The sequence below is a fragment of the Thunnus albacares genome, chromosome 13 (assembly GCF_914725855.1).
Source record: "Thunnus albacares chromosome 13, fThuAlb1.1, whole genome shotgun sequence".
In the NCBI taxonomy this organism is placed as follows: domain Eukaryota; kingdom Metazoa; phylum Chordata; class Actinopteri; order Scombriformes; family Scombridae; genus Thunnus; species Thunnus albacares.
Genome location: NC_058118.1, coordinates 30,697,567 through 30,724,078, shown reverse-complemented (window position 1 = coordinate 30,724,078; position 26,512 = coordinate 30,697,567). Strand labels below are relative to the sequence as shown.

The following is a 26,512-nucleotide window of genomic DNA, read 5'->3' as shown; positions in this document are numbered from 1 at the left end:
AGACGTCATAGTTTTACTCCTTATGTCAGGGAGTAATGTGTGTTTTGCATTTAATAGAAGTTACAGTGAGCTATAGTTTGTATTGTGTATTAAAGCTAAAGAACAGTAACATTACTGTTTATTATTGAGCTTAAAAAGGGCACAGATGGTTGTAGCTGTGGCAGTTAGCCTGTTAGAGCTAGTTTAGCCTCAAATCACCAGTTTATGTGATTTTCTCCTGTTAGCTTTGAGGTGGACTTCAGATGAAGAGGGACGGCTTGTTCCCTGTGGCTGTTTGAGAGGAACTGATGGCTGCTGCTACAAAACCTCCAGGACAACTTTCAGTATTCATTTCCCAATTAAAGACAATTAAAGGACTCCTTAGGATTCCTACTAAAAGAGACACTTTTTTTAAATTGAAGACCTCTTCAGTTCTACTAGTCCTTGGACTCAAAAGGACTTAAGTTTTAAGGGCAACATAACACATTTTCAGGTTGAACCATTAATTGTTAATGTTGTTAAACAAGTTATTTGAAGATACTGATTCGTTACCGAACCAGGGTTCAATTTGTTTTGCATCTATAACTATTCATTTCATTTTAATGGATGTGTAAGTTTCCTGTAATTTCATGTCTATAAGGTATGTAAGGAAGTATCATAAGGATAACTGTGCTCCAGTCCAGCAATTCATACAAATAACTGGATATAAGTAGTAAACTGATACCAGACCTTAATAAATTCTCCTGAGTTGTTAGTTATTTGGTCTCAGTAATTACTTTATAGTAAGCTGAAGCAGTGATTACATCTATAGTAGTAGAAAAAAATGTAGAAATGCATGGCATTCATTTTGATTTGGCATGTTGTGGAGACTGAATAGGGGGTCGAAGGTGCTCATGTCCCATCCCTAGAACCCCCACACTTTTAAAATCTCTGCTCCACCCCTGCAGCAGAGGTGTAACTTACATTAAGAAAGATGTTGATTCACAACTCACGGCATCCGTACACTCTCCGACCTACAGTCGATCATAAACACTTTCAGATGTACAACCAATCATAATTTGTGACGTCAACTGTAAACACAGGACCCAGACTGATCTAGTATCTACATAGGCGGTTATGGAAAGCTCCTCTCACATTCATAACATTTCAGAGAGGATCTGCAGCACTTGTTCTTCCTCTAAACGTAGGTCAAACAATGGTACAATAGCACCTTCTTCTTTTGGGATCTGAACACAAGTCACACATTCAGAACAGTCAACTCACTCAAATGTAAGAGCCACACAGCAATCAGGACATTTTATTATAAATTTAAAAACAGACTGACCACCGAAATGTAAATGGATTATAATTGGACAGAATAAAAACAAATAAAAAAGAAGCTTTCAGCATATTTGATATATGATATATATATGACAGTTGAGTCTCATTGAACATCCACTGTAAACTGTGACATACAAATTTCCTGAAAAGCTCCACAGAGAAAGAGCACTGATATAAAAATGATTTCTTATGTATAAAAAAATAACATTTTTGTTCAGGTATGTTTGGTCTTCTTCTTGATGTCTCTGACCAGACGTCCCTCACATTTCTCAAGGAGTTTGTAGAAGGCATCTTTGACTTCTTCACCAGCTTTCAGTGTACCATCGTAGAGCTCCCGCATCTTTGCCTGAGATGTACGCTTAGACCTGATGTTATTATAAGCTTCTGTTTGGATGAAATCACCCAAGAGCTCATCCAAAATGGGCTCAATGTTGGTCACTCTCTGGATCAGATCGGCCCTATGTTCATCCACAAAGTGCTTGTCTGAGGAGAGAGGAGAAGAAAAACACAGATTGATTGGATTTGTAGATAATAAAACTATAGACAATTTATACATTTCTTTTGAAGAGGGGGTTCATTGCAAAATGCTACAAAACAACTACTTTCAATATTTTAAGTGTAGATGACTGACATTCATCAAATATTAAAAACACAGACAATTCATGCCTTGGATTTTCTGTGACTGAAGATTCTTTAATATTATTATATTATGAGTTTTTATTAAAGCATTTGAACTTCATGCAGGCGTCAGGATGAGTCCTTACTGTTGTTGCTGTGGGTAATGAGGATTAAATATAACACACATGACTCATACATCAGTGATTAAATGTTCATTTTGATGTCTTAAAAAACAAATGTAACATTAATTTAAATTAAACTACACCTTAAAAAATAAGGTTTTAAATTTACAGTTAAGAGATGAAAGAAAGTGAACAAATGTGATTTTGTAGTCTTAGATTTTATGATTATCTTTAAAGGAATAGATTGACATTTTGGGAAATATGCTTATTTGCTTCCTTGTCAAAGTGAGATGCGAAGATTGAAACCACTTTTATATCTGTCCACTAAATATGAAGCTACAGCAAAGCAAAGATCAATGTTGTCCTGCTGATTAACGCTGAAAGATTAGAAAACACTCCCACATGTCGTTTTGGAGTCACGGCAGTGATCAGCAGGACATCATCTGTCTGTTACACATCACTGTTAAACAATAATGATGTTTTATGATGTGACAACGCTGTGGTTAATGTCTGGTTAGGTTTAGGGAAAGATCATGGTTTGAGTTAAAATAATCTCTTTGTTAAGGTTAGAGAAACATGATGTGGGTTAAAGTTACTACTTCCTTAAAGTTAGGTGACCTTTGTCGTCATGGCTACAATAATAACCACAGGATTAAGGTTAGGGGACGATCGTAATCACACTTTTTAAAAACACTGTCCCGATTTACAGTTGGAGACGGGTTGGGAAAGTCCACTGTTCGGGTGATACCATCCATCCAGCCCACCGTCTCCACATAAATATTCGTCATCTGAACTGCACCACTGCTCCGGGTCAGAATTACTACGACCACTAGATGGCAGCTGTCGCTACTAACTGTGTCGTTTTTGGGCGACTGACATTACGACCTGTTGAGTCGTTTTTCTTGGGTGGACAGACTCAGAATTTAAGAGTGACTATGATCTTTCATTACTAGTAAACGATTTAATCTCAGATCATCACATTGATTTATTTTGTCTAACTGAAACCTGGCTGTGTCATGAAGAATATATCAGCCTTAATGAATCCACTCCCTCCAGTCATATTAATACTCATATTCCTCGAGACACTGGTCAAAGAGGTGGAGTTGCAGCCATTTTCAACTAAAGCCTAATCATCAACCCTAGACCTAAATTTCATTATAACTCATTCAAAAGCCTTGTTCTTAATCTCTCTCAGCCAACCTGGAAAACTTAACAGCCAGTTCTATTTGTTATAGTGTATCGTCCTCCTGGCCCGTACTCTGAATTCTCAGAGTTTTTATCAAACTTAGTCCTTAGTACAGATAAAGTAATTATAGTAGGTGACTTTAATATTCACGTGGATGTCGATAATGATAGTCTCAGTACTGCCTTTATCTCATTATTAGACTCAATTGGCTTCTCTCAGTGAGTAAATAATCCCACTCACTGTCTTAATCACACCCTAGACCTTGTTCTGACTTATGGGATTGAAATTGAACATTTAATCATTTTTCCACAAAATCCTATTTTATCAGATCATTTTTTAATAACTTTTGAATTCCTATTACTGGATTACACACCATTAGATAAAAATGTCCTCACTAGATGTCTATCTGATAGTGTTGTAGATAAATTTAAGGAAGCAATTCCATCGGTACTGAATTCATTTCCATGTCTCAATACTACGGAGGACTCTTATGTTAACTTTAGTCCCTGCCAAATTGATAATCTTGTTGATAGTGCTGCAGGCTCATTACGAATAATACTTGACTCCATCGCCCCCTTAAAAAGGAAGATAATAATACATGAGAGGTTAGGTCCATGGTATAACTCCCAAACCAGCACTTTGACCAGGCTGACAAAGAGTCATAACTCTACTGATCCATGTATTCCTATAGCTCTCAGTAGTAATGACTTCATGAGCTTCTTCAATGATAAAATTCTAAATATCAGAGGCAAAATTAACCACCTCCTGCCCTCAACAGGCACCGTTCTCTCCCCAAACACAGGCACCTTAGAAACAGCTGTAAATCCTGACATATATTTGGACTGTTTTTCTCCAGTTGACTCTCCTGAACTAACTTCAATGATTTGTTCAGCTAAACCATCAACCTGTCTCTTAGACCCCATCCCAACTAGGTTGCTTAACGAAGCCTTACCCTTAGTTAGCACTTCTTTACTAGATATGATCAATTTGTCTTTAGTAACAGGCTATGTATCACAGTCCTTTAAAGTAGCTGTAATTAAACCTCCTCTTAAGAAGCCTACTCTTGAGTCAGGCATTTTAGCCAATTATAGACATATATCTAACCTTCCATTTCTCTCTAAGATCCTTGAGAAAGCAGTCTCTAATCAGTTATGTCACTTTCTACAATAAAATAATTTATTTGAGGATTTTCAGTCAGGATTTAGAGGCATCATAGCACAGAGACAGCACTGGTGAAAGTCACAAATGACCTCCTAAATAACATCGGACAAAGGATTTGTCAAGTGAATGCAGCATAAAATCACACTTGTGCCTTTGTGAATTCCTAGAAACAGTAACTGTGCACAATACACAGTGTGCAGGTCAGTGGATCATAAAGGTAAAAGGATGCAGCTCGTCTGAAGACATGTACAATGAAAGTTTCCTCTGGTTTTTCTAATATTATTCTCTCTAATCTCTCTCAGAATGACTTAGACTTGCTCAGAGAAGGCAACAATTTGAAGTATATCTTAACTAGAGCTGCAACGATTGATTAATTAGTTGATTAGTCAATTGACAAAAAATAATCGCCTACTATTTTGATAACTGATTTATCGTTTTGAGTAATTTTTAAGTAAAAATGCCAAATTCTCTGATTCTAGCCTCTTAAATGTGAATATTTTCTAGTTTCTTTTGTCCTCTATGACAGTAAACTGAATATCTTTGGGTTGTGGACAAAACAAGACAGTTGAGAATGTCATCTTGGGCTTTGGGAAACACTAATCCACATTTTCCACCACTTTCTGACATTTTATAGACCAAACCACTAATCAATAGATTGAAAACATAATTGACAGATTAATTGATAATGAAAATAATCGTTAGTTGTAGCCTTAATCTTAACTGTATGTTGTAACTTGTGTGGTGTAGCCCATATTTACTGAGTAATAGTGTAACTCCTCCAACATGTTCAAACTAATACTCGGTCTGAACTCAAACACAGCAGCAGTAAGATGGCTCGAATATTTGGCCTGCTGAGTGTTTTTATCCTTAATTGTATCAGTTTGAGAGACAAATCTCTGAACGGTAATGTAAAGTACCTTTGGATACATAATGTATTTTTTCAAGTGAAATCAACATTTCAATAAAAAACAACTGAGCTGCAGATCTTTCTCCATAGTGTTTTAATATTTTACGCTTAGAGTTCAGTCCAGGGTACAACCATTGTTGGGAGTATAAAATTTAATGTGAAATTCAAAAGCAACACCACACATTTTCTACACTAGCGCATCTCTAGTTTGTCATGTTGAAAAAACAAAACAGAAAAGAACTCACTGCCACCAGGTTTTGAAGATTGTCCACATGGCTCTTCAACTGCAAAAATAGGGACACACAGTGTTAAATTACAGTAAAAAATATATAATGGAATGGTTCCATCCATCTGGGATATTTGTGAACAATAAAACAATAACTGCAGGCTTAAAGTGCAAATACATCTCAGATTTTACTTTAAATACATTTTGGTTGTTCAACTTGATCAAAAATTGCTAGCAGTAGAGTTAATCCAAACAATGGATGAATGTTAGCTGTTATAATTACATAATTAGTTACTTAATTATGCATAAATAGACATTTAATTGAAATCCAGATACAGTATGGATGTTTCCATTGAGCATGAAGCATTTTTCATTAGTCTATTATTGTTATTAGGGCCTCAGCGAAGGAAAACTACTAAGGAAACTACTAGACAGAGTTGCCAACTGGATTTCAAGGTTAGCAAAATACTAAACTGTCACAGCTCTGCCACAAAAATACTGTCCAAAATCCTAATTACAGCCATCGTGGTTCAATGTTATAAAATGAAGGCAGGGGTAAAGCCAGTGATTCACACTGCAAACAGTGAACTGACCCTTCATTGTCTCGTCCTTTTTCTTCAGTTGGTCCACAAAGGGGCGCAGCAGGTCCTGGACTGCAGCGTCCCTTCTCGGTAACAGATCCATTACGTCCTTGATTTTGATTCCTTTGCTTTGTGATCCTGTCTTCTTCTGTTTGGATATTACTGGTTTGCCAGGATCAATCTGAACAAACCAATGACAACATTGAACATTTAAAAACAGATAATACTACGATTTTGAGTTGGATTATTAAGCAGGAAAAAGAAAAAAAAAACAAGTGCAGTATCAACAAGAACTAAAACATCAAAAAATCTGGAACACTATTTCACTAACTTCATCATTTCAGGCCCAACATATTAATACTTTAATAGAGTGATTATTTCTCTGAAGGAAACTCACCCCTGTAACAGTTCCTTGAACATTCACTGGCATCTTCTGAGCTGATGTTTGGGCCTTGGAAGAAGCCTGGTTCAGGTCAATGATCATCTGAGCTTCCCTCTGCACCTTTGCTGGTATTTTAATGGCTGTCGTCTTTGACACTGTGGTCAGTCTGGTAACTTTGATGATATTTCCGTCCACTATTACCTTTTTGAACATGTAGCAGCTCTTTTCTTTAATGTCTTTGAAGCGCTCTGTTCCATATACCATCACTTTAATGCTGCCTGTCTTATCAGCGACCACCAGATTAAAGAAAGCATCAAGTTATTAAAAAGGGAACTCTTACCTCGCCAGGTTTGCCGCTCTCTTTTTTATCTTTAAAAGAAAGAAAAACATCAGTATGTCATAATGTGTTTCTACACTGATGTCACTGATGTTGAGATTGTTAATAATCATATTTTTAATGTGCGTGCCTTTGATCAATGACTGTCATATTGTGCTTTTCTAAAACGTCTGTGGACCCCAAGAAGAAAAGCTACTACAGGGGTATTATCTAAAGAGAATACTACTAAACTTCATGTACTGTGATTTATACATTTTTCTCATGTGAACAGAAAACATCACTGTATTTTATGATGTAGACCATCTTGTATTTTTCATCTTTAATATAGCCAGTAAGCATTTTCATAGATTGATACTGTATCTATCTAGTTTTGATGGGCCACATGGTATTAATGAGCAGTCGAGAGCAGTTAAAACCTCAACACATAATTACAGGTTATCAAGAGTTTAACCCCTTCAGTGCACAGACTAGACAATACAGAGAGGTGGTGTCTCATTAGTCTGTTTACAGGTTCACCTGTTGACAAATCATGTAAGTTTTGGAACTCAAAAAAGGATCGGTACAAGATGAATTTGTTAATTTCTTGCCAGAACTACTGAGCACTGGCCCAGAAACTACTAGACAAAGGGGCCAACTGAATTTCATGGTTAGCAAAATATAAAGAAATCCTAATTACAGCTATTGTGGTTCAATGTTGTTATAAAACGAAACGAAGTCAATAATACACACTTCAAACTGTGAACTGACCCTTGTTCTTTGTCTGGCGTTTTTTCTTCAGTTTGTCCACAAAGGGCTGCAGCCGGTCCTGGACCGCAGCGTCCTTCCTCGGTATCAGATCCATGACTTTCTTGATTTCGAGGACTGATTGTTCTACTCCGTAGTACTGGATGATTGTTTGGAGCATCTCTTCTCTGGACCTGCCAGTCTTCAGTCTTCTAGGGATTTTGCCCAAATTCAACAGCATCTTCTTGTATTCTGAATTACTGAGCTCCTCCAGGATGGAGGTCAGGGAAGTTTTCCACTTTTGCTCAAGTATCCTCAACGACATCTGTAACACAGAGAAATGAAAAAAGCAGAAAAGACTCACTCATCTTTAAACTTCAATAAAACAATGAAAATTAGATCTAAACTGAATTAACTCAGAAATGTCCTATAAATCTGCTGTCCACCTTTAAGTATCCTATCAAAAATCTAAACATGTCACCAACCAGCCAATCAGCTCACTGAAAAAAACATTAGTCATCATTCTACAGGATCCTGACAAAAGTCCTGAGTTTCCAATAAAGTGACAAGTGAATAAGAGCAACAGAGATGTTTAAGGATAGTAGAACAGACAGTAGAATGCTGACCATGTTCATTATGTCAGAGATAGAACAAACATTGTTTTACAAGCATGTGTCTGCTCTGAACGATACAACAGGACTGAATAGAAACTGTCACAGATACATTCTTCAACTTTCATTATGGACCAATCTCTGTACTGAAATGTGGAGAAAAACCTGAAACACTGGAAACCGCTCCACTCGCTGTAAAAATAACTTTACTGCCTGCTACATCCATGACCTGTATGTGTCTGGTTATGAGCAGCACCATGTTCTCCCTCTTCCTCTCAATGCTCCATGTTGTTCTTCTCTAAAATACCAGTTTTGAGGACCAGAAATAAACGGGGCTCGACTCAAACCCTTCAAGGCTGAAGCAGTGGCAGCCAGGACCTACAGGATGGACCCAAAGCTTTGGCACTACGCTCATAGCCGCTTTTAACTGATGCTGAAGATTAATTCAAATGAGATGCAGCAGGTTTTCTGTGAATGATACACATCCAGTGTGTTTTGGAGTCGTTTAACACTGGATATTGAGAGAACAAAATAGCTTTCTTTCAGCTTCAGTCTGATCTCTTTTCAATTACATATACTGGGGGAGACACATTTCAAAAACAGTTCATTAAATAATTAATGCTGAGTCATGTAATTAAAGAGGTATAATGATTACTAATTTTGATTTGATTACTAAGTTTGATTACAAACATTTTATATATTGAGAAAAGAGTGAAGAATTAATGCTACAAGCAGCGATGAACTGGCCCTCATGCCTCCACGCACGTCGGGCCAAGACGCAAACGAAGGTCTTCCGTGACGGGCATGTAGATGTCTTCAGACCCGGGCTGTTTTCAGACAGTGCAAGAAGGAGATAAACATCACTTCCTTTGTCCACTATTTTGCCTGCTGCTGGGGCTGCTTTGCTGCAATTTCGTACAGGGCGTTATTTAGCCGGTTTGCATCACTGATGGAATTTTATCATGTAGACGTGTTCAGGCCAGGACTCTTATCAAACATGTAAAGTTTGGTGCAGACTAGAGCATTTACAATAAAGTTATAGCAACTTCCTCTGTCATGGCGAAGCATTAAATGTCAATGGTGTGAGGATGAGAATTTTCTGCAGGGTGAGACATGTCTGTCTTGCTCACACCTGTGTCATCAAAATTATGCAAGTTTTGGGCCCATTCACTTGAATTTCAATTAGTAAACAGAAAACTCTTGATGAGTTTGTGAGTAAAACAAATTAATTTCCTAATTTTCATCAAGTTTATTTTTAGAAAAGTAAAGACTTTTAACCCACATGACCTGGTCAAAGTTTGATTGAAATGTGTACTGTCAGGTGTGTAGAGACAATAAGTAACTGCAGCTGGACACAGAAAAATACTCATATATTTGAATGGAGAGTGTGAGTGAACCGCCAGGTGCTCGGGCCCTAATAAAGGAAAAACTGCAGTACAGAGCTACAAATTTTAGTTTGGATTTTATTTTTCTGCAGCAGTTTAACACTAAACTGTTACTCTCACTCAATGAACCCCCCCCCCCCCCCCACCACCTTATTCTTTCTCTCTCTCCCTCTCAGTTGGAGAAGAGAATGTCACTCTTCTTGTGAAATATCCTCATAAATCCCATGACTTTGGCCAAATCCTACATTAAAAATGACATTTTTATAGGAAATTTCGTTGCGAATCTATTGATACAGGTTTCAAAGTGGTCAGACTTATAGTTTAGACATCAGAACCATTTGTTTGACACAAAGTCCATGCCTAGTGATCGCCTCCCCATTGATTTACATTGTAAGGTGTGATGTGGCACTACAACTTTCAAGGCTTACAATATCTAAACCGTTCAAGTTATTACAAAGTTTTTCATAACTTTTGTTCAGCACAGTGTTATAAGTCATGTATTCAAGTTTGAAGCTGATACCATTAACACCCTAGGAGGAGATAGCGTTTCTTGGGGGTCCAAAATTGGCACAAAGTCGTACTTTGATGGGCATATTGCGGACTTCCTGTTGGATTTAGGTCAGGGGTGTCAGTATATGATTTGTAGGTCTTGATGAGACGAATAATTGAGTTTTGGTTCGATCTCTCTACGACATTCCCACGGGCCGTGGCGGCCATTTTAGATACATAGGTGGCGCTCTAGAGCACATTTTGACACTTTGGGGGATAGTTTTTTACATTTTATCAAATTTTTCACCAGACCTGATGTGTGTACCAAATTTGGTGAGGTTTTGAGCATGTTTAGGGGGTGAAATTTAGGTCTGAAGTGGCGTAATAATAAAGAAAGAAGAAGAAGAAGAAGAAGAAGAAGAAGAAGAAGAAGAAGAAACATACAAACACACAAAATACAATAGGGTCTTCGCCCCTTTGGGGCTCAGGCGCTAATAACTTTTAAGTGCTCTAATTGTCAACAGTTTATGACCGGGGCAGAGAGGATGGTGTAATGTATTATATGACTGTCAGTGTCCAGATGAGCCTCATTCTACCAAATAAAGTGAACACAGCTGACTTGAGAGAAAAACAATCATATTTCAAACAGATATTAACATCATGGATCTTCTGCAGTGTGTGAATATCAGCTACCTTTGTTGTCTTTGGCGTCACTTTGATTCCTTTGCTTTGTGTTCCTATCTTCTCCAGTTTGGATTTTACTGGTTTGCCAGGACCAATCTGAACAAATCAATGCCAACACTGAACATTTAAAAACAGATAATGCTACGATTTTGAGTTGGATTATTAAGTAGGAATGCATGAAAAAACAAGTGCAGTATCAACAAGACCTAAAACAAAAATCTGGAGCACTATTTCACTAACTTCATCATTTCAGGCCCAGAATATTAACACTTTAATAGAGTGATTATTTCTCTGAAGGAAACTCACCCCTGTAACAGTTCCTTGAACAGTCACTGGCATCTTCTGAGCAGATGTTTGGGCCTTGGAAGAAGCTGGCTCCTGGTCAATGATCATCTGAGCTTCCCTCTGCACCTTTGCTGGGATTTTAATGGCTGTCGTCTTTGACACTGTGGTCAGACTGGTAACTTTGATGAAGTTTTCGTCCACTATTACCTTTTTGAACATGTAGCAGCTCTTTTCTTTAATGTCTTTGAAGCGCTCTGTTCCATATACCATCACTTTAATGCTGCCTGTCTTATCAGCGACCACCAGATTAAAGAAAGACTCTGTCTCATTGTCTTTGTTCACATCTGTGTGCACATCAGATTTATGAACAACTTTCCCAACAATGGCTTCAGAGTCTAGAAGTTGACCGCTGGATTTTAGAGCACTGATGGTTTTTGTCTGGACACAAGAAGAGAGGAAAATAATATCCATCAAATCAATATAAACACAAACATCAATGACTGAAGGAATCTGTTAACAGTTGTCAGACTAATCAATAAATTAGGACAAACACAAAGTTTAATCCAGTAAACTAATTTAAGACTGAAAAAAGAACACATGACTGAGACAAAAACTCTTCATTAAATTATTAATGCTGAGTCACTTTTAATTTAAGAGGTAAAATTATTACTAATTCAATTTTTATGTTGTTACATATGACACACTGTAAATATTTTGACAGCTAAGATTGATTGATTCATTGATTTGATTGATTGATTTGTTACCATATACAGCATCAAGTTATTTAAAAGGGAACTCTTACCTTGTCGGGTTTGCCGCTCTCTTTTTTATCTTTAAAAGAAAAAAAAAACATCAGTAAATGTGTTTCTACACTGATGTCACTGATGTTGAGATAGTTAATAATCATATTTTTAATGTGTGTGCCTTTGATCAATGACTCTCATATTGTGCTTTTCTAAAACGTCTGTGGACCCCAAGAAGAAAAGCTACTACAGGGGTATTATCTAGAGAGAATACTACTAAACTTCATGTACTGTGATTTATACATTTTTCTCATGTGAACAGAAAACATCACTGTATTTTATGATGTAGACCATCTTGTATTTTTCATCTTTAATATAGCCAGTAAGCATTTTCATAGATTGATACTGTATCTATCTAGTTTTGATGGGCCACATGGTATTAATGAGCAGTCGAGAGCAGTTAAAACCTCAACACATAATTACAGGTTATCAAGAGTTTAACCCCTTCAGTGCACAGACCAGGCAATACAGAGAGGTGGTGTCTCATTAGTCTGTTTACAGGTTCATCTGTTGACAAATCATGTAAGTTTTGCAACTCAAAAAAGGATCGGTACAAGATGAATTTGTTAATTTCTTGCCAGAACTACTGAGCACTGGCCCAGAAACTACTAGACAAAGGAGCAAACCGAATGTCATGGTTAGCAAAATATAAAGAAATCCTAATTACAGCTATTGTGGTTCAATGTTGTTATAAAATGAAACAAAGTCTGAGGGTGGAGTGAAGCCAATAATACACACTTCAAACTGTGAACTGACCCTTGTTCTTTGTCTGGCCTTTTTTCTTCAGTTTGTCCACAAAGGGCTGCAGCCGGTCCTGGACCGCAGCGTCCTTCCTCGGTATCAGATCCATGACTTTCTTGATTGCGAGGACTGATTGTTCTACTCCGTAGTACTGGGTGATTATTTGGGGCATCTCTTCTCTGGACCTGCCACTCTTCAGTCTTTTAGGGATTTTGTCCAAATTCAACAGCATCTTCTTGTATTCTGAATTACTGAGCTCCTCCAGGATGGAGATCAGGGAAGTTTTCCACTTTTGTTCGAATTTCAACGACATCTGTAACACAGAGAAATGAAAAAGCAGAAAAGACTCACTCATCTTTAAACTTCAATAATTCAATGAAAATAAGACCTAAACTGAATTAACTCAGAAATGTCCTATAAATCTGCTGTCCACCTTTAAGTATCCTATCAAAAATCTAAACATGTCACCAACCAGCCAATCAGCTCACTGAAAAACCATCAGTCATCATTCTACAGTATCCTGACAAAAGTCCTGAGTTTCCAATAAAGTGACAAGTGAATAAGAGCAACAGAGATGTTTAAGGATAGTAGAACAGACAGTAGAATGCTGACCATGTTCATTATGTCAGAGATAGAACAAACATTGTTTTACAAGCATGTGTCTGCTCTGAACGATACAACAGGACTGAATAGAAACTGTCACAGATACATTCTTCAACTTTCATTATGGACCAATCTCTGTGCTCCGTGCCCTTCCTCTCGACGCTCCACGTTGTTCTGCTCTAAAATACCAGTTTTGAGGACCAGAAATAAGCGGGGCTCGACTCAAACCGTCCGAGTCTGAAGCAGTGGCAGCCAGGACCTACAGGACAGCTGCTGATCACTGCTGCCGAACATGAATACAAATGAGACGCAGCAGGTTTTCTGTGAATGATACACATCCAGTGCTTCAGGGAAGTCTGATCTCTTTTCAATTAAATATATTGGGGGAGACACATTTCCATGTTTCTTATATTAAGGAGGAACGTGACCTCCCGTCCCCCACCGTGATAGTGTCTGTGATCACCGAACCGAGACCGAACGGAGGTTTGAGAGATCCTCTCTCTCTAATTACAAACACCAAAAACTAGTTTTGATGTACAGCCTATGTGTGAATACAAAGTCAGTAAATGGAATTCACAATTAAATGTTTAATTTAAGGAAACTGTCGATAAATAAAGGCATTTTATTTCCTGCTCCAGCTCCAGAAGACAAAGCTCGGGATCATCAATGTTAGTTCAGGTGAAACGAGGTAGCTTCTACATTTCTACCTTAAATATTATCCACTGATGACAAATAAATCCAGAGTGAATAGGTGGCCATGACGTAGACTATCTATCACCATTAAAACAGAAACTTCAGGGTACTCACCTTTATTTTTCCAGGTGCGTCACAGCCGCAGGTATTATGTGTTGTGACACCTGAATATTCACGGAAACATGATTCCATCGCCGAGGTAGTTATTGATAAATCGAAACTTAGTTCCCCATACATGAAAACCTATTGGTCAAGTTAGATTGAATGAACGGCCATACATCCAATCACAGCCATTTGCCCAACCCACCAAACAGTTGAAGTATAGTAAAGTTACGTTTGTGCCTTCAGAAACGGTGCCTCTGCGCTGTGATAACAGATTAGAGGTATGAAACGGATATTTAACTATGTAGAATTTTCTTTTGTAACTTTGTCTTGTTATGTGATGTGTCAGCTCAGCTAACATTAGTCATTGAACATAAATGAAATAGGCCAATTTATCCTAAATGCAAACCAGCTGGCAAATCTGGTTTGTAAAGTCACTTCTATTGTGGTTTTTAAATAGTTGTGGCAGATTGCACCGAGTGAAAAAAGGGAGGTGCAACAATTACTGAGATATGGCAGCTATAAGGCTACCTGAAGGAGGAACAGAGGTTTTTTGGGACTGTTGGTTCAGGCCGTTGGATTGAGGCAGGTGCACCTCAGTCCATGCTGGCATGCAGGGTTAAGACGCATGTTAATATCAGGTATGTGATCACAAGAGAAGACTGAACGGAGGTTTGAGAGATCCTCTCTCCCTGATTACAAACACGCTGTACAGCCTATGTGTGAATACAAAGTCAGTAAATCAAATTCACAATTAAATGTTTAATTTAAGGAAACATTCAATAAATAAAGGAAATTATGTAAATTAACAAGTGAACTTCACGCTCGGGAGACGTGAGTTTTATTTCCTGCTTCGGATCCAGAAGACAAAGCTCGGGTTAGTTCAGGTGAAACGAGGTAGCTTCTACATTTCTACCTTAAATATTATCCACTGATGACAAATAAATCCAGAAGTGAATAGGTGGCCATGACGTAAGCTATCTGTCACCATTAAAACACAAATTTAAAGGTACTCACCTTTACTGTTGGCCCACCCTGGATAGATTAGTGTTGTAATAAATGTGATGATGAAGATCACAGTAGGTTCGTCTTACAAAACAAACAACAATAAGAACAGTGTTGAAATCTGTTAATTAAAGGCCTAATCTTCACTTTGTTCTTTTTTCAAGCCAAAGCAGGCTGTTTTGTTCTGTGAGCAGAGACAAACATTTTAAATGTGTGTGCAGAGATAGGTTAATGGAAGCTGCCACCTTACAATTATTTACCTCCCGGCTTGCCATTTTGATAGAATAAAAGTTAGACATATTTAGAAAAACTTTAATATCATCTTTTTGTTTTGTTTTTTTGTTTTTTAATTTTCCTACTTTGATTTTAAATCCTGATAATATCCATTTTTCTTGCTGACTGAATCCCCTTCTACAGTGAACAATGGTTGCCTCTCCCTAAAGTAAGCCTACGGGTGTTTTCACTTTTATGTTGTGGGAAATAAAAGCCTGTTCACCTGTGGCTTAGTAAGGGCTGCACATTGCTGCCACCCAACCACAAATGTTTAGTCTACTCAATTTCCTGTTTGAACTTGAAACGTTTCTCGTTTTAACAAAATCCTTCTCACATAACAAGATATTTTTCATGTTATTCTGACATATTCTATCGTCATACCTAGATATCAACTTGTCCCATTTTAGTTTTTGTTGTTTTACAATAAGCTTTTCTTGTTATAACACTACTGCAGGCTATATCACAAAATTTACTGCACACGATCAACGTATCTCGTTATAACGACATATAAGCCTGTTAACTATAAGCTATCATATCATTATCATGATTGGTATGTTGTTATAACATGATGATGTGCATTTAAATGTGCTTTCAGTTCAGCAGCCTCTCTCTCATCAGCATCAAAGCCCAGTATCTCCTCTATCCACAGAAGACCGTAACCTTCCTCATCACAAACTGGCCCGTTTTTGGTTTTTGTTGATTCGTTTTATCGTTATTCCTTTTTGGATTGAATATCGAGCAGGTCTGCGGACATTCAGCCAATTCGTTTTTGCGTTTGAAACCAAAAACGGAAGTCACATGTTTTTTTTCCTTTTTTACATTTTAAACTAAAAACGAAATCACGTTATCTATTGCTTTTTTGTTTCCCAACGAAAATTCAGAAAGCCAAATTCAAAAGACTGTGCAATTTTGGAATTATCCGACGATACCTGGACCGACGATAGTTCAGCATGTCCCAATCCAATCATGAAATAAACGTAATCAAACCATATAAACCAGTCATTTTCACCTGAGCCAGTGTAGACTCTCATTGGTCAGACTAGATCTTTGTTTTGTTTTAACATCTTGCCAACTTATCATGCCATAATGAGAAAAGTTACTGCAATACTTTAACTACATCAAGCTCATAATACTTATGTACTTTTACTGTAGTAGGATTTTTCATGCAGGGCTTTTACTTGTAATGGAGTATTTTGACATTGCTGTGTTGTTAGGCTACTTTTCTGCTATAATCTTTTATGGAGAATTCACTCTTAAAACGGGGATGTTTTTAACTGTTTTTCCTGTTAAAAATAAATAGAATAGCATAAAATGAAATTACAATTTGAACGTACAACGTGAGTGTGGTAAATGGCGTCATGCATTCAAACAACAAACCCGTGACGTTCTAAAACTTTAAACACACACACACTTTATTGCAAAGGATTAAACACCGTCCAGTTTGATCCTCAGTAGCATTAATGACAAACAACATGTAAACACTTTCTTCAGGAAACAGCAGGAAGAAGTGAAGCCTGATGGAGGAGACACGTCGACATATTCAGCAGGTACAAAAGTGTTTCTTCCTTTGAAAATAAACAGGTTTGAACCAGTGATGGAGAATATATAAAACAGACTCAGAGAATATATACAAAAGACTAAAAAGAAAAAAAAATTCATCACTATTTTCACAGATGAAAAAAAAAACAAAAAAATTATCCTGGCAAAACTGTTTTTCCGCCTGTTCTTTAGTCATAAACACAGGAGAGGCTTAGAAATGGGATCTCCTGAAATATTTTTTTTCTCACTTGCCTTTCAGGGCTTCCGTAAGTAAATTATTTTCTTGCAACAAGATACATTTTCTTCCACCAATTCCTTATCTCTTTCCTTTACAATTCTCAAAATCAAGATCAAGATTCCTTTTTATTGTCATTCAGCAAAAACATCAGTGATGCAAATCAGAACGAAATTACGAGAACAGTACCATTAAAAACACAGATAAAAAACAGTATATAAAAAAGAGATTTCTATAAATAAATATATATAAATATTAAGTGTAATCATCCTTTCACAGCGCAACACCTAATTTGACCTACAAAAGGCCATTAGTCACTCAAAACATGAAATGAATGAACCAAAGAACAAAACATTCATGTTTGTTTCAGTCTGTCAAATGATTCACATCATTTAATACTCATCAAACTATTCAGTGACCCCTCGTGTCCTGTGAATTGGGGCATTGTCATCCTGGAGGAGACCACTCCCATCAGGATGGAAATGTTTCATCATAGGATAAAGCTGATCACTCACAACAACTTTGTATTGATTAGCAGTGACCCTTCACCTCTAAGGGGACAAGTGGACCCAAACCATGCCAGCAAAATGCCCCCCACAGCATAACAGAGCCCCCAGATCCCCTCACTGTGGGGGTTAAATATTCACCCGGACCAGTTTTTCCTTTGTCACCCATCTGTATACATAGTGACCTTACACTCTCTGCACAAACAGATATGAAATAATTACATGGAAAGTTTGGCATTTATTTCTCTACACAAACAATCGCACAATCAAAAATTGCAAATTTAAATGGTAGCAACAGCAACTCACGGCGTCTGTACACTCTCCGACCTACAGTCGATCATCAACCAATCATCTGATCGCCTGATCTGGTATCTACACAGGCGGTTATGGAAAGCTCCGTCATCAACTGTCAACAACAAAAAGTGACATTCACCGAAAAGCAAGTTGTTTGCATCTCTGGTCAGGTAGACAAGGACACAGGTTGATCACAACCGATCCTCTCACATTCATAACATTTCAGAGAGGATCTGCAGCACTTGTTCTTCCTCTAAACGTAGGTCAAACAATGGTACAGTAGCACCTACTTCTTTTGGGATCTGAACACAAGTCACACATTCAGAACAGTCAACTCACTCAAATGTAAGAGCCACACAGCAATCAGGACATTTTATTATAAATTTAAAAACAGACTGACCACCAAAATGTAAATGGATTATAATTGGACAGAATAAAAACAAATAAAAAAGAAGCTTTCAGCATATTTGATATATGATATATATATGACAGTTGAGTCTCATTGAACATCCACTGTAAACTGTGACATACAAATTTGCTGAAAAACTCCACAGAGAAAGAGCAGATATAAAAATGATTTCTTATGTATAAAAAAAGAACATTTTTGTTCAGGTATGTTTGGTCTTCTTCTTGATGTCTCTGACCAGACATCCCTCATATTTCTCAAGGAGTTTGTAGAAGATATCTTTGACTTCTTCACCAGCTTTCAGTGTACCATCGTAGAGCTCCCGCATCTTTTCCTGAGATGTAGACTTAGCCCTGATTTTATTATAAGCTTCTGTTTGGATGAAATCACCCAAGAGCTCATCCAAAATGGGCTCAATGTTGGTCACTCTCTGGATCAGATCGGCCCTATGTTCATCCACAAAGTGCTTGTCTGAGGAGAGAGGAGAAGAAAAACACAGATTGATTGGATTTGTAAATAATAAAACTGTAGACAATTTATACATTTCTTTTGAAGAGAAGTTTCATTGCAAAACACTACAAAACAACTACTTTCAGTATTTTAAGTGTAGATGACTGACATTCATCAAATATTAAAAACACAGACAATTCATGCCTTGGATTTTCTGTGACTGAAGATTCTTTAATATTATTATATTATTTAGTTAGTTTTTATTAAAGCATTTGAACTTCATGCAGGCGTCAGGATGAGTCCTTACTGTTGTTGCTGTGGGTAATGAGGATTAAATATAACACACATGACTCATACATCAGTGATTAAATGTTCATTTTGATGTCTTAAAAAACAAATGTAACATTAATTTAAATTAAACTACACCTTAAAAAATAAGGTTTTAAATTTACAGTTAAGAGATGAAAGAAAGTGAACAAATGTGATTTTGTAGTCTTAGATTTTATGATTATCTTTAAAGGAATAGATTGACATTTTGGGAAATATGCTTATTTGCTTCCTTGTCAAAGTGAGATGAGAAGATTGAAACCACTTTTATATCTGTCCACTAAATATGAAGCTACAGCAAAGCAAAGATCAATGTTGTCCTGCTGATTAACGCTGAAAGATTAGAAAACACTCCCACATGTCGTTTTGGAGTCACGGCAGTGATCAGCAGGACATCATCTGTCTGTTACACATCACTGTTAAACTATAATGATGTTTTATGATGTGACAACGCTGTGGTTAATGTCTGGTTAGGTTTAGGGAAAGATCATGGTTTGAGTTAAAATGATCTCTTTGTTAAGGTTAGAGAAACATGATGTGGGTTAAAGTTACTACTTCCTTGAAGTTAGGTGACCCTCGTCGTCATGGCTACAATAATAACCACAGGGTTAAGGTTAGGGGACGATCGTAATCACACTTTTTAAAAAACTGTCCTGATTTCCAGTTGGAAACAGGTTGGGAAAGTCCACTGTTCGGGTGATACCATCCACCCAGCCCACCGTCTCCACATAAATATTTGTCATCTGAACTGCACCACTGCTCCGGGTCAGAATTACTACGACCACTAGATGGCAGCTGTCGCTACTAACTGTGTCGTTTTTGGGCGACTGACATTACGACCTGTTGAGTCGTTTTTCTTGGGTGGACAGACTCAGAATTTAAGAGTGACTATGGTTTTCTTTCATAACTGTTGATCATGTTCTAGATATCCAACCATGTAGTAAATAAGTTAGTAGGTTGTATTGTCAGATTCTGGGTTTCTAATCAATCTGAACACCATGGTGGAGGAATCTGCTGCAAAACCAATTCAATTAAAATAACCAATTAAAAGCAATTAACACCAACCTCCTGCCATTGTTTTTCCACCAGTTGCTCCAGCGGAGGGACCTGCAGCTGAAACACATTAAGGGAAAATTTATATGTATATATATATATATATGTGTATATTGCTTAATAAATGTATCTTAAACAAGTTTCTTCACACACTTCTGTTTTTTTCTTCTATTTTTAAAAGTGCGCTCATTGGTTTCAAGTTCGTTTGAGAAAAGATTTTAAAGGATAAGGCTGGTGATGCTGCATATTTTTCTTACAGTCGATAAATCCCATGAAAAGACCAAATAATAACTTCCATCTTGGTGAATAATATCACCACCTAAACAGTTACAGGTTTCAGCTGCCAGCGGCTTTTCACATCTCAAGTGAATGCAGCATAAAATCACACTTGTGCCTTTGTGAATTCCTAGAAACAGTAACTGTACACAATACACAGTGTGCAGGTCAGTGGATCATAAAGGTAAAAGGATGCAGCTCGTCTGAGGACATGTGCAATGAAAGTTTCCTCTGGCTCTTCTATCATTATTCTCTCTAATCTTTCTCAGAATGACTTAGACTTGCTCAGAGAAGGCGACAATTTGAAGTATATCTTAACTAGAGCTGCAACGATTGATTAATTAGTTGATTAGTCAATTGACAAAAAATAATCGCCTACTATTTTGATAATTGATTTATCGTTTTGAGTCATTTTTAAGTGAAAATGCCAAAATTCTCTGATTCTGACATTTTATAGACCAAATAAAGAATCAATAAATCGAGAACATAATCGACAGATTCATCGATAATGAAAATCGTTAGTTGTAGCCTTAATCTTAACTCAATGCTGTAACTTGTGTGGTGTAGCCCATATTTACTGAGTAACTCCTCCAACATGTTCAAACTAATACTCAAATTAAAAAATCAAACACAGCAGCAGTAAGATGGCTCGAATATTTGGCCTGCTGAGTGTTTTTATCCTTCATTTCCTCAGTTTGAGAGACAAATCTCTGAACAGTACTATAAGGTACCTTTTAGATACATAACATATTTTTCCAGGGTACATCCTCTGTTGGGAGTGTAAAGCTTAATGTGAAACTCAAAAACAACACCACACATTTGCTACACTAGCTCATCTCTAGTTTGTCATGTTGAAAAAAAAAAAACAGAAAAGAACTCACTGCCACCAGGTTTTGAAGATTGTCCACATGGCTCTTCAACTGCAAAAATAGGGAGACACAGTGTTAAATTACAGTAAAAAATATATGATGGAATGGTTCCATCCATCTGGGATATTTGTGAAGAATAAATCAATAACTACAGGCTTAAAGTGCAAATACATCTCAGATTTTACTTTAAATACATTTTGGTTGTGCAACTTGATCAAAAATTGCTAGCAGTAGAGTTAATCCAAACAATGGATGAATACCAGCTGTTTTTAGCATAATTACATAATTAGTTACTTAATTATGCATAAATAGACATTTAATTGAAATCCAGATACAGTATGGATGTTTCCATTGGGCATAAAGCATTTTTCATTAGTCTATTATTGTTATTAGGGCCTGAGCGAAGGAAAACTACTAAGGAAACTACTAGACAGAGTTGCCAACTGGATTTCAAGGTTAGCAAAATACTAAACTGTCACAGCTCTGCCACAAAAATACTGTCCAAAATCCTAATTACAGCCATCGTGGTTCAATGTTGTTATAAAATGAAATAAAGTCTGAGGCAGGGGTAAAGCCAGTGATTCACACTGCAAACAGTGAACTGACCCTTCATTGTCTGGTCCTTTTTCTTCAGTTGGTCCACAAAGGGGCACAGCAGGTCCTGGACTGCAGCGTCCCTTCTCGGTATCAGCTCCATTACGCCCTTGATTTCAAGGACTGATTGTTCTACTCCGTAGGTCTGGATGATTATTTGGGGCATCTCTTCTTTGGACTTACTAGCCTTCAGACCTTTAGGGATTTTGTCCAAATTCAACAACATCTTCTTGTATTCCGTCTCATCGAGCTCATCCAGGATGGAGGTCAGGGAAGTTTTCCACTTTCCACAACATCCGTAACACATAGAGAAATGAAAAAAGCAGAAAAGACTCACTCATCTTTAAACCAAACTAAAATGACTAAAATAAGAGATTGAACAACAATGAAACAGGTTCATTTTAGAGGATCCTTTCAAAAATCACAAGTCCACTAATCAGCTCACTGAAAAAACATTAGTCATCACTCTTCAAGATCCTAACAAAAGTCCTGCCTTTCCAATAAAGTGACAAGTGATGAAGAGCAATAGAGATTTTTAATATAGTAGAATAGACAGTAGAATGCTGAACATGTTTATTATGTCAGAGATAGAAGAAACATTGTTTTACAATCGTGTGTCTGCTCTGAACAAGCACATGGTGATCTTAGTCAAGATGGTGGCACACGAGACGCAGCCACAAAGTGGCGGCTCCCAATACTATGCCATGTTATCTTTGTTACTTTTATGTTAGTTTTACATTTACTAAAAAGCTTAGGTAATGCTAACCTCTCCTACAGCTGTCAGGAACTTCTAAACCTGAGAACAGATTACACACTCCTCACTACCATCATGGACAGTTTCCCCATCGATACTGTCCACTCACCAATCTTGCAGTAGTGGCGCAGCCGCCATTGGGAGTGTTAACAGAAGAAGGGAAAGCGGGCTACATGCTAAGCTAAGTCGTGCTCCCTTCAAAGTTTCTCTTACTGTGATATTTTTTACCTACGATAATGGTAGCGTGAAAATTTGATGTGAGACTGTATGCAATGTGTAGTATTCATCATTAACCTTAATTTCATTACTCTTACCTTGTCAGGTTGGCTGCTCTTCAGTTGATCTTTAAAAGAAGAAACAAACAGTCAGTCAGTTTCCACACTGATGCCTTCCTCTCATTTTATTCTAATGTACAGCACCAGTCAAACACACACAGCGCCTTCCTGTTGGCGTGTCCAGACTTTTGACTGGTGCTGTAGATATTTTGTAAAACTCTTCATCACTATTTATCTGTTATGTTGTGTGCATTAACCCACCAGTGGCAAACTTTTGCTCCTCATCAGCAAATTTGAAAAGTTAAACACACACTTTACTTGCACAGCTCCACATCAACAGCTGGGAAGTACTGACAAAAATGTGATATAAATGTCAATTCATGTTCTTAATAAATTATCATAGGCCTTATTGTCCCGACTGGTTTTCTGTCATTGACATTGTCTTACCTACTGAACTTTTTGTGTTCCAGATACTGTATTTGTCTACTTTTGGTGGGTCTGCTACTGTTAATGATCTGTCAAGACACAATTAAAACTGTTTACCATGGCAACACATGATGACAGGATGGACTCCACAATCATCATCATGTGATGCAAGGCGGTAATGTAATGAGACATTCCCATGTCCATGATGTGCTGCTGATGTAGGACTATTGAAAAAATATATTGAATCTTTTTGTCTATAAAATGTCAGAACATGGTAAAAAATGACAATTTCCCAGGACCAAAGGTGACGTCTTCAAATGTCTTATTATATCTGAACTGTCCAAAACCCAAATATATTCAGTTTAATGTCATGTATGACAAAGAAAAGCTTTAAATCATCACATTTGAGAAACTGAAAACAGCACATTTTTGACATTTTTGCTTCTTTAGATGGTTTAATGGTGATACAGGTATTAAATGTCATTTTAGGTTATATTAAAAGTCTTAAACATAACCTGGTGAACCTGCAGAAACCCTGGTCTGTGCTGTTGCCTCCTGTTTCACAGACAATGCACTGACCATAAAAGCCTCTGTGCACGTTCATAGCAGGCTTCTGCAGAGGCCTCACATAAACAACTAATAACTGTGTGAGCTCACCTTTGTTCTCTTCTTCATGTTTGCTCTTCAGTTTGTCCACAAAGGGGCGCAGCTTGTCCTGGATTGCAGGGTCCTTCCTCGGTATCAGATCCATTGCTTCATTGATTGCAGAGATGGACTCTTCTACTCCTAAGTACTTGATGATTATGTGGGGCATCTCCTCTCTGGACGTGCCAGTCTTCACACCTTTAGGGATTTTGTCAAAACAGCAACACCCCAGCATCTTCTTGTATTCTGACTCATCCAGCTCCTCCAGGATGGCGGTCAGGGCCGTTTTCCATTCTCTCTCTGACATATTTGTCATCTCTGACACATAAAGACACAAGAGACAGAAAAGTGAGAAAAAAAACACATTGCAACATTGCAAAATGTTGTTATTCCAAATGTAGGTGAAACTTTTCAAGACTTGAATTCCAAAAAAGTGTTATTTAAGTGCCAAAAATCCTTGTTACAGCCATTATAATATAATGTTGCTGTCCAATGTCCACATGCTGTGGATTGACAATGAAGCTTGACTTGACTTGAGTGAAGGTCATGAAAACAAATGTGTATACAGTGCTTTGTTTAGTATTGGCAGGTCTATGTTTCCATCTACTGGACAACACATGTTACAACATGTTAACATTCAATATGATAGTAGAATGAAATATAAACTTTTCAGTAAGATTAATAAAATTGTCCAAAGTTCCAAAAATGTTAAATACCAGACTACTTAAACATGAGATTAAAAAGGTGAGTCAATCTAAACACCCTCAAATTAAAGTTGAGTGGAGGTCGGTGTTCTCAAAATAGGACAAATTGTTAGAAGAAAATACTGGAGCAAGTATCTCCAGTATCTTATTGGGTTCAGTCTTTGAGAAGTGGCCCATTGAACTGTTTGTACCCTTAAATTACAGTTGTGAGTCAGCTAGGATGGTGAAACACTGCCGGTCTGTCAGTGCAGGGGTTCACTTCCCTTATTGGTGAAAGCTGCTGTGGACGTGCAGACGCCAGGGCTGGAAAATATATTGATGATGTATCGATACTGTGTTATGAGACTCGATATCATCTTAGATTTTGGATATCGCAATGTTGTGATATGGTATAAGTGTTGTCTTTTCCTGGTTTTAAAACTGCATTACAGTAAAGTGATGTAATTTTCTGAACTTACCAGACTGTTCACGCTGTTGCCTTTTCCCACTTAGTCATTATATCCATATTCTTGATTATTTATCAAAAATCTCACTGTATAAATATTTTGTGAAAGCACCAATAGTCATCCCTACAATATTGCTGAAATATCGACATCGAGGTATTTGGTCAAAAATATTGTGATATTTGATTTTGTCCATATCACCCAGCACTAGCAGACGCTATGTAGGGCTGAAAGATACTCCCAAATTAGTCTGTACTAATCTATACTTCTATTGACAGTTCCTAAAAACATGCTAGACTTGAACATAAGGCAGTAAAGCACAGTGCTCCTTCTCATATTTTTTGTAGTACTTAATTTAAGTACACTGAGTGCATTAACTATACAGATTTACATTGTATTTTTTGTTGGTATACTTACACATATAGATATTTATTCATATATTATAGGTAGGACACATGCACATAGCACTTTACATATATAGGCTACTAACACATAATACTAATACATACTCTTATGTTGTTTATACTCTTATCTATTACTATTGCTTTTACTATTTTACTATTTTATCCTTACTGCATTGTCAAGGAGCTGAAACTTAAGATTTTTACTCTCTTATTCATGCATAATGAGATGTAACAACTAAGAACTTGAACTTGACTACTATGTTCAGATAACAGTAGTTTATTGTATGACATGTACAGTATATTTCTGAGTGCCTTCTATCCAAACATAATTATATTTTTGTATGTCCCTGATGATGTAATACAGCAGAATATTATCAGGCATAATTAAATATAGTAAAAGATACTGATAAACACACAGCTGACGGTTATCTGTGGGACAAAGAGTCCTCTCCTGATAACACTAACGTACACAATGAACTATCCTAACCTTAAGTTCCTGTACAGCTGTAATCATGTCAGTCGTGTTAAAACAGGAACACAAACAGCCAGAACATGAATCTGTGTCTTATCTTTTAGTATATTCATTTTCAGAATGAATGAACAAGTTGTGAGAAATATGAATACTTACTTTGTTCTTTTCTTCAACCAAAGCTGAACTGCTTCCTTCTCTCAGATCTATGAGCTGTGAGTTCCTTCGTGTGGCGGGAAGAAGTTTTTTTTTGTTTGTGCGGCTGAGTGGCAGATACCGACTGAAATAATGTTTTACAACCTGCTTGCCACCTTATTTATCTACATTAAATCCTAAAATATTCATATGGAGACAGATATTTCACCATCGGTATTTTATTTGTCTAACTTTGACCGTTAATCCTCACAATATCCCGTTTCAAACACACCGCTCCCCCTTTCCTGTGAACAATGGTTCAGCCCGGTCTGAACCCGGCGTTTACTTTCGGTTTCAATTCAAACAAATAACTGCAGTTTCTTGTAAGTGAACGTGTGAACATACTGTAAAAAATACTGCAGTGTTAGCAACAAAATGTATTTACAGTCTCAAAACTAAAAGTACTTGTTATGCAGAATGGCTACTTTTAGA

The 26,512-nt window shown here is 37.2% G+C and overlaps 2 protein-coding genes across 4 annotated transcripts; both read right to left on the bottom strand.

Moving 5' to 3' along the window:
- Nucleotides 1-1,247: 1,247 nt before the first annotated feature.
- On the bottom strand, nucleotides 1,248-6,761 carry LOC122996067. The gene is made up of 4 exons (XM_044371603.1): nucleotides 6,498-6,761; nucleotides 6,113-6,281; nucleotides 5,539-5,577; nucleotides 1,248-1,782 (listed from the first exon to the last, which is right to left on the bottom strand). Exons 1-4 carry the CDS (start codon nucleotides 6,744-6,746, stop codon nucleotides 1,514-1,516), a joined length of 726 nt encoding a protein of 241 aa, XP_044227538.1. The 5' UTR covers nucleotides 6,747-6,761; the 3' UTR covers nucleotides 1,248-1,513.
- LOC122996065 (apoptosis-associated speck-like protein containing a CARD) lies at nucleotides 1,248-26,286 on the bottom strand. 3 transcript variants are annotated; one of them, XM_044371596.1, is made up of 8 exons: nucleotides 26,045-26,271; nucleotides 23,878-24,183; nucleotides 22,834-22,862; nucleotides 21,778-22,048; nucleotides 21,184-21,222; nucleotides 20,039-20,086; nucleotides 18,387-18,667; nucleotides 1,248-1,478 (listed from the first exon to the last, which is right to left on the bottom strand). In XM_044371596.1, exons 2-7 carry the CDS (start codon nucleotides 24,179-24,181, stop codon nucleotides 18,399-18,401), a joined length of 960 nt encoding a protein of 319 aa, XP_044227531.1. In that variant the 5' UTR covers nucleotides 24,182-24,183; nucleotides 26,045-26,271; the 3' UTR covers nucleotides 1,248-1,478; nucleotides 18,387-18,398. The 3 variants fall into 3 exon arrangements, with proteins under 3 accessions (XP_044227531.1, XP_044227529.1, XP_044227532.1); XM_044371594.1 differs by lacking the exon at nucleotides 1,248-1,478 and having other exon boundaries at nucleotides 18,137-18,667; nucleotides 26,045-26,269; XM_044371597.1 differs by lacking the exons at nucleotides 1,248-1,478; nucleotides 20,039-20,086 and having other exon boundaries at nucleotides 18,137-18,667; nucleotides 26,045-26,286.
- Nucleotides 26,287-26,512: the final 226 nt, after the last annotated feature.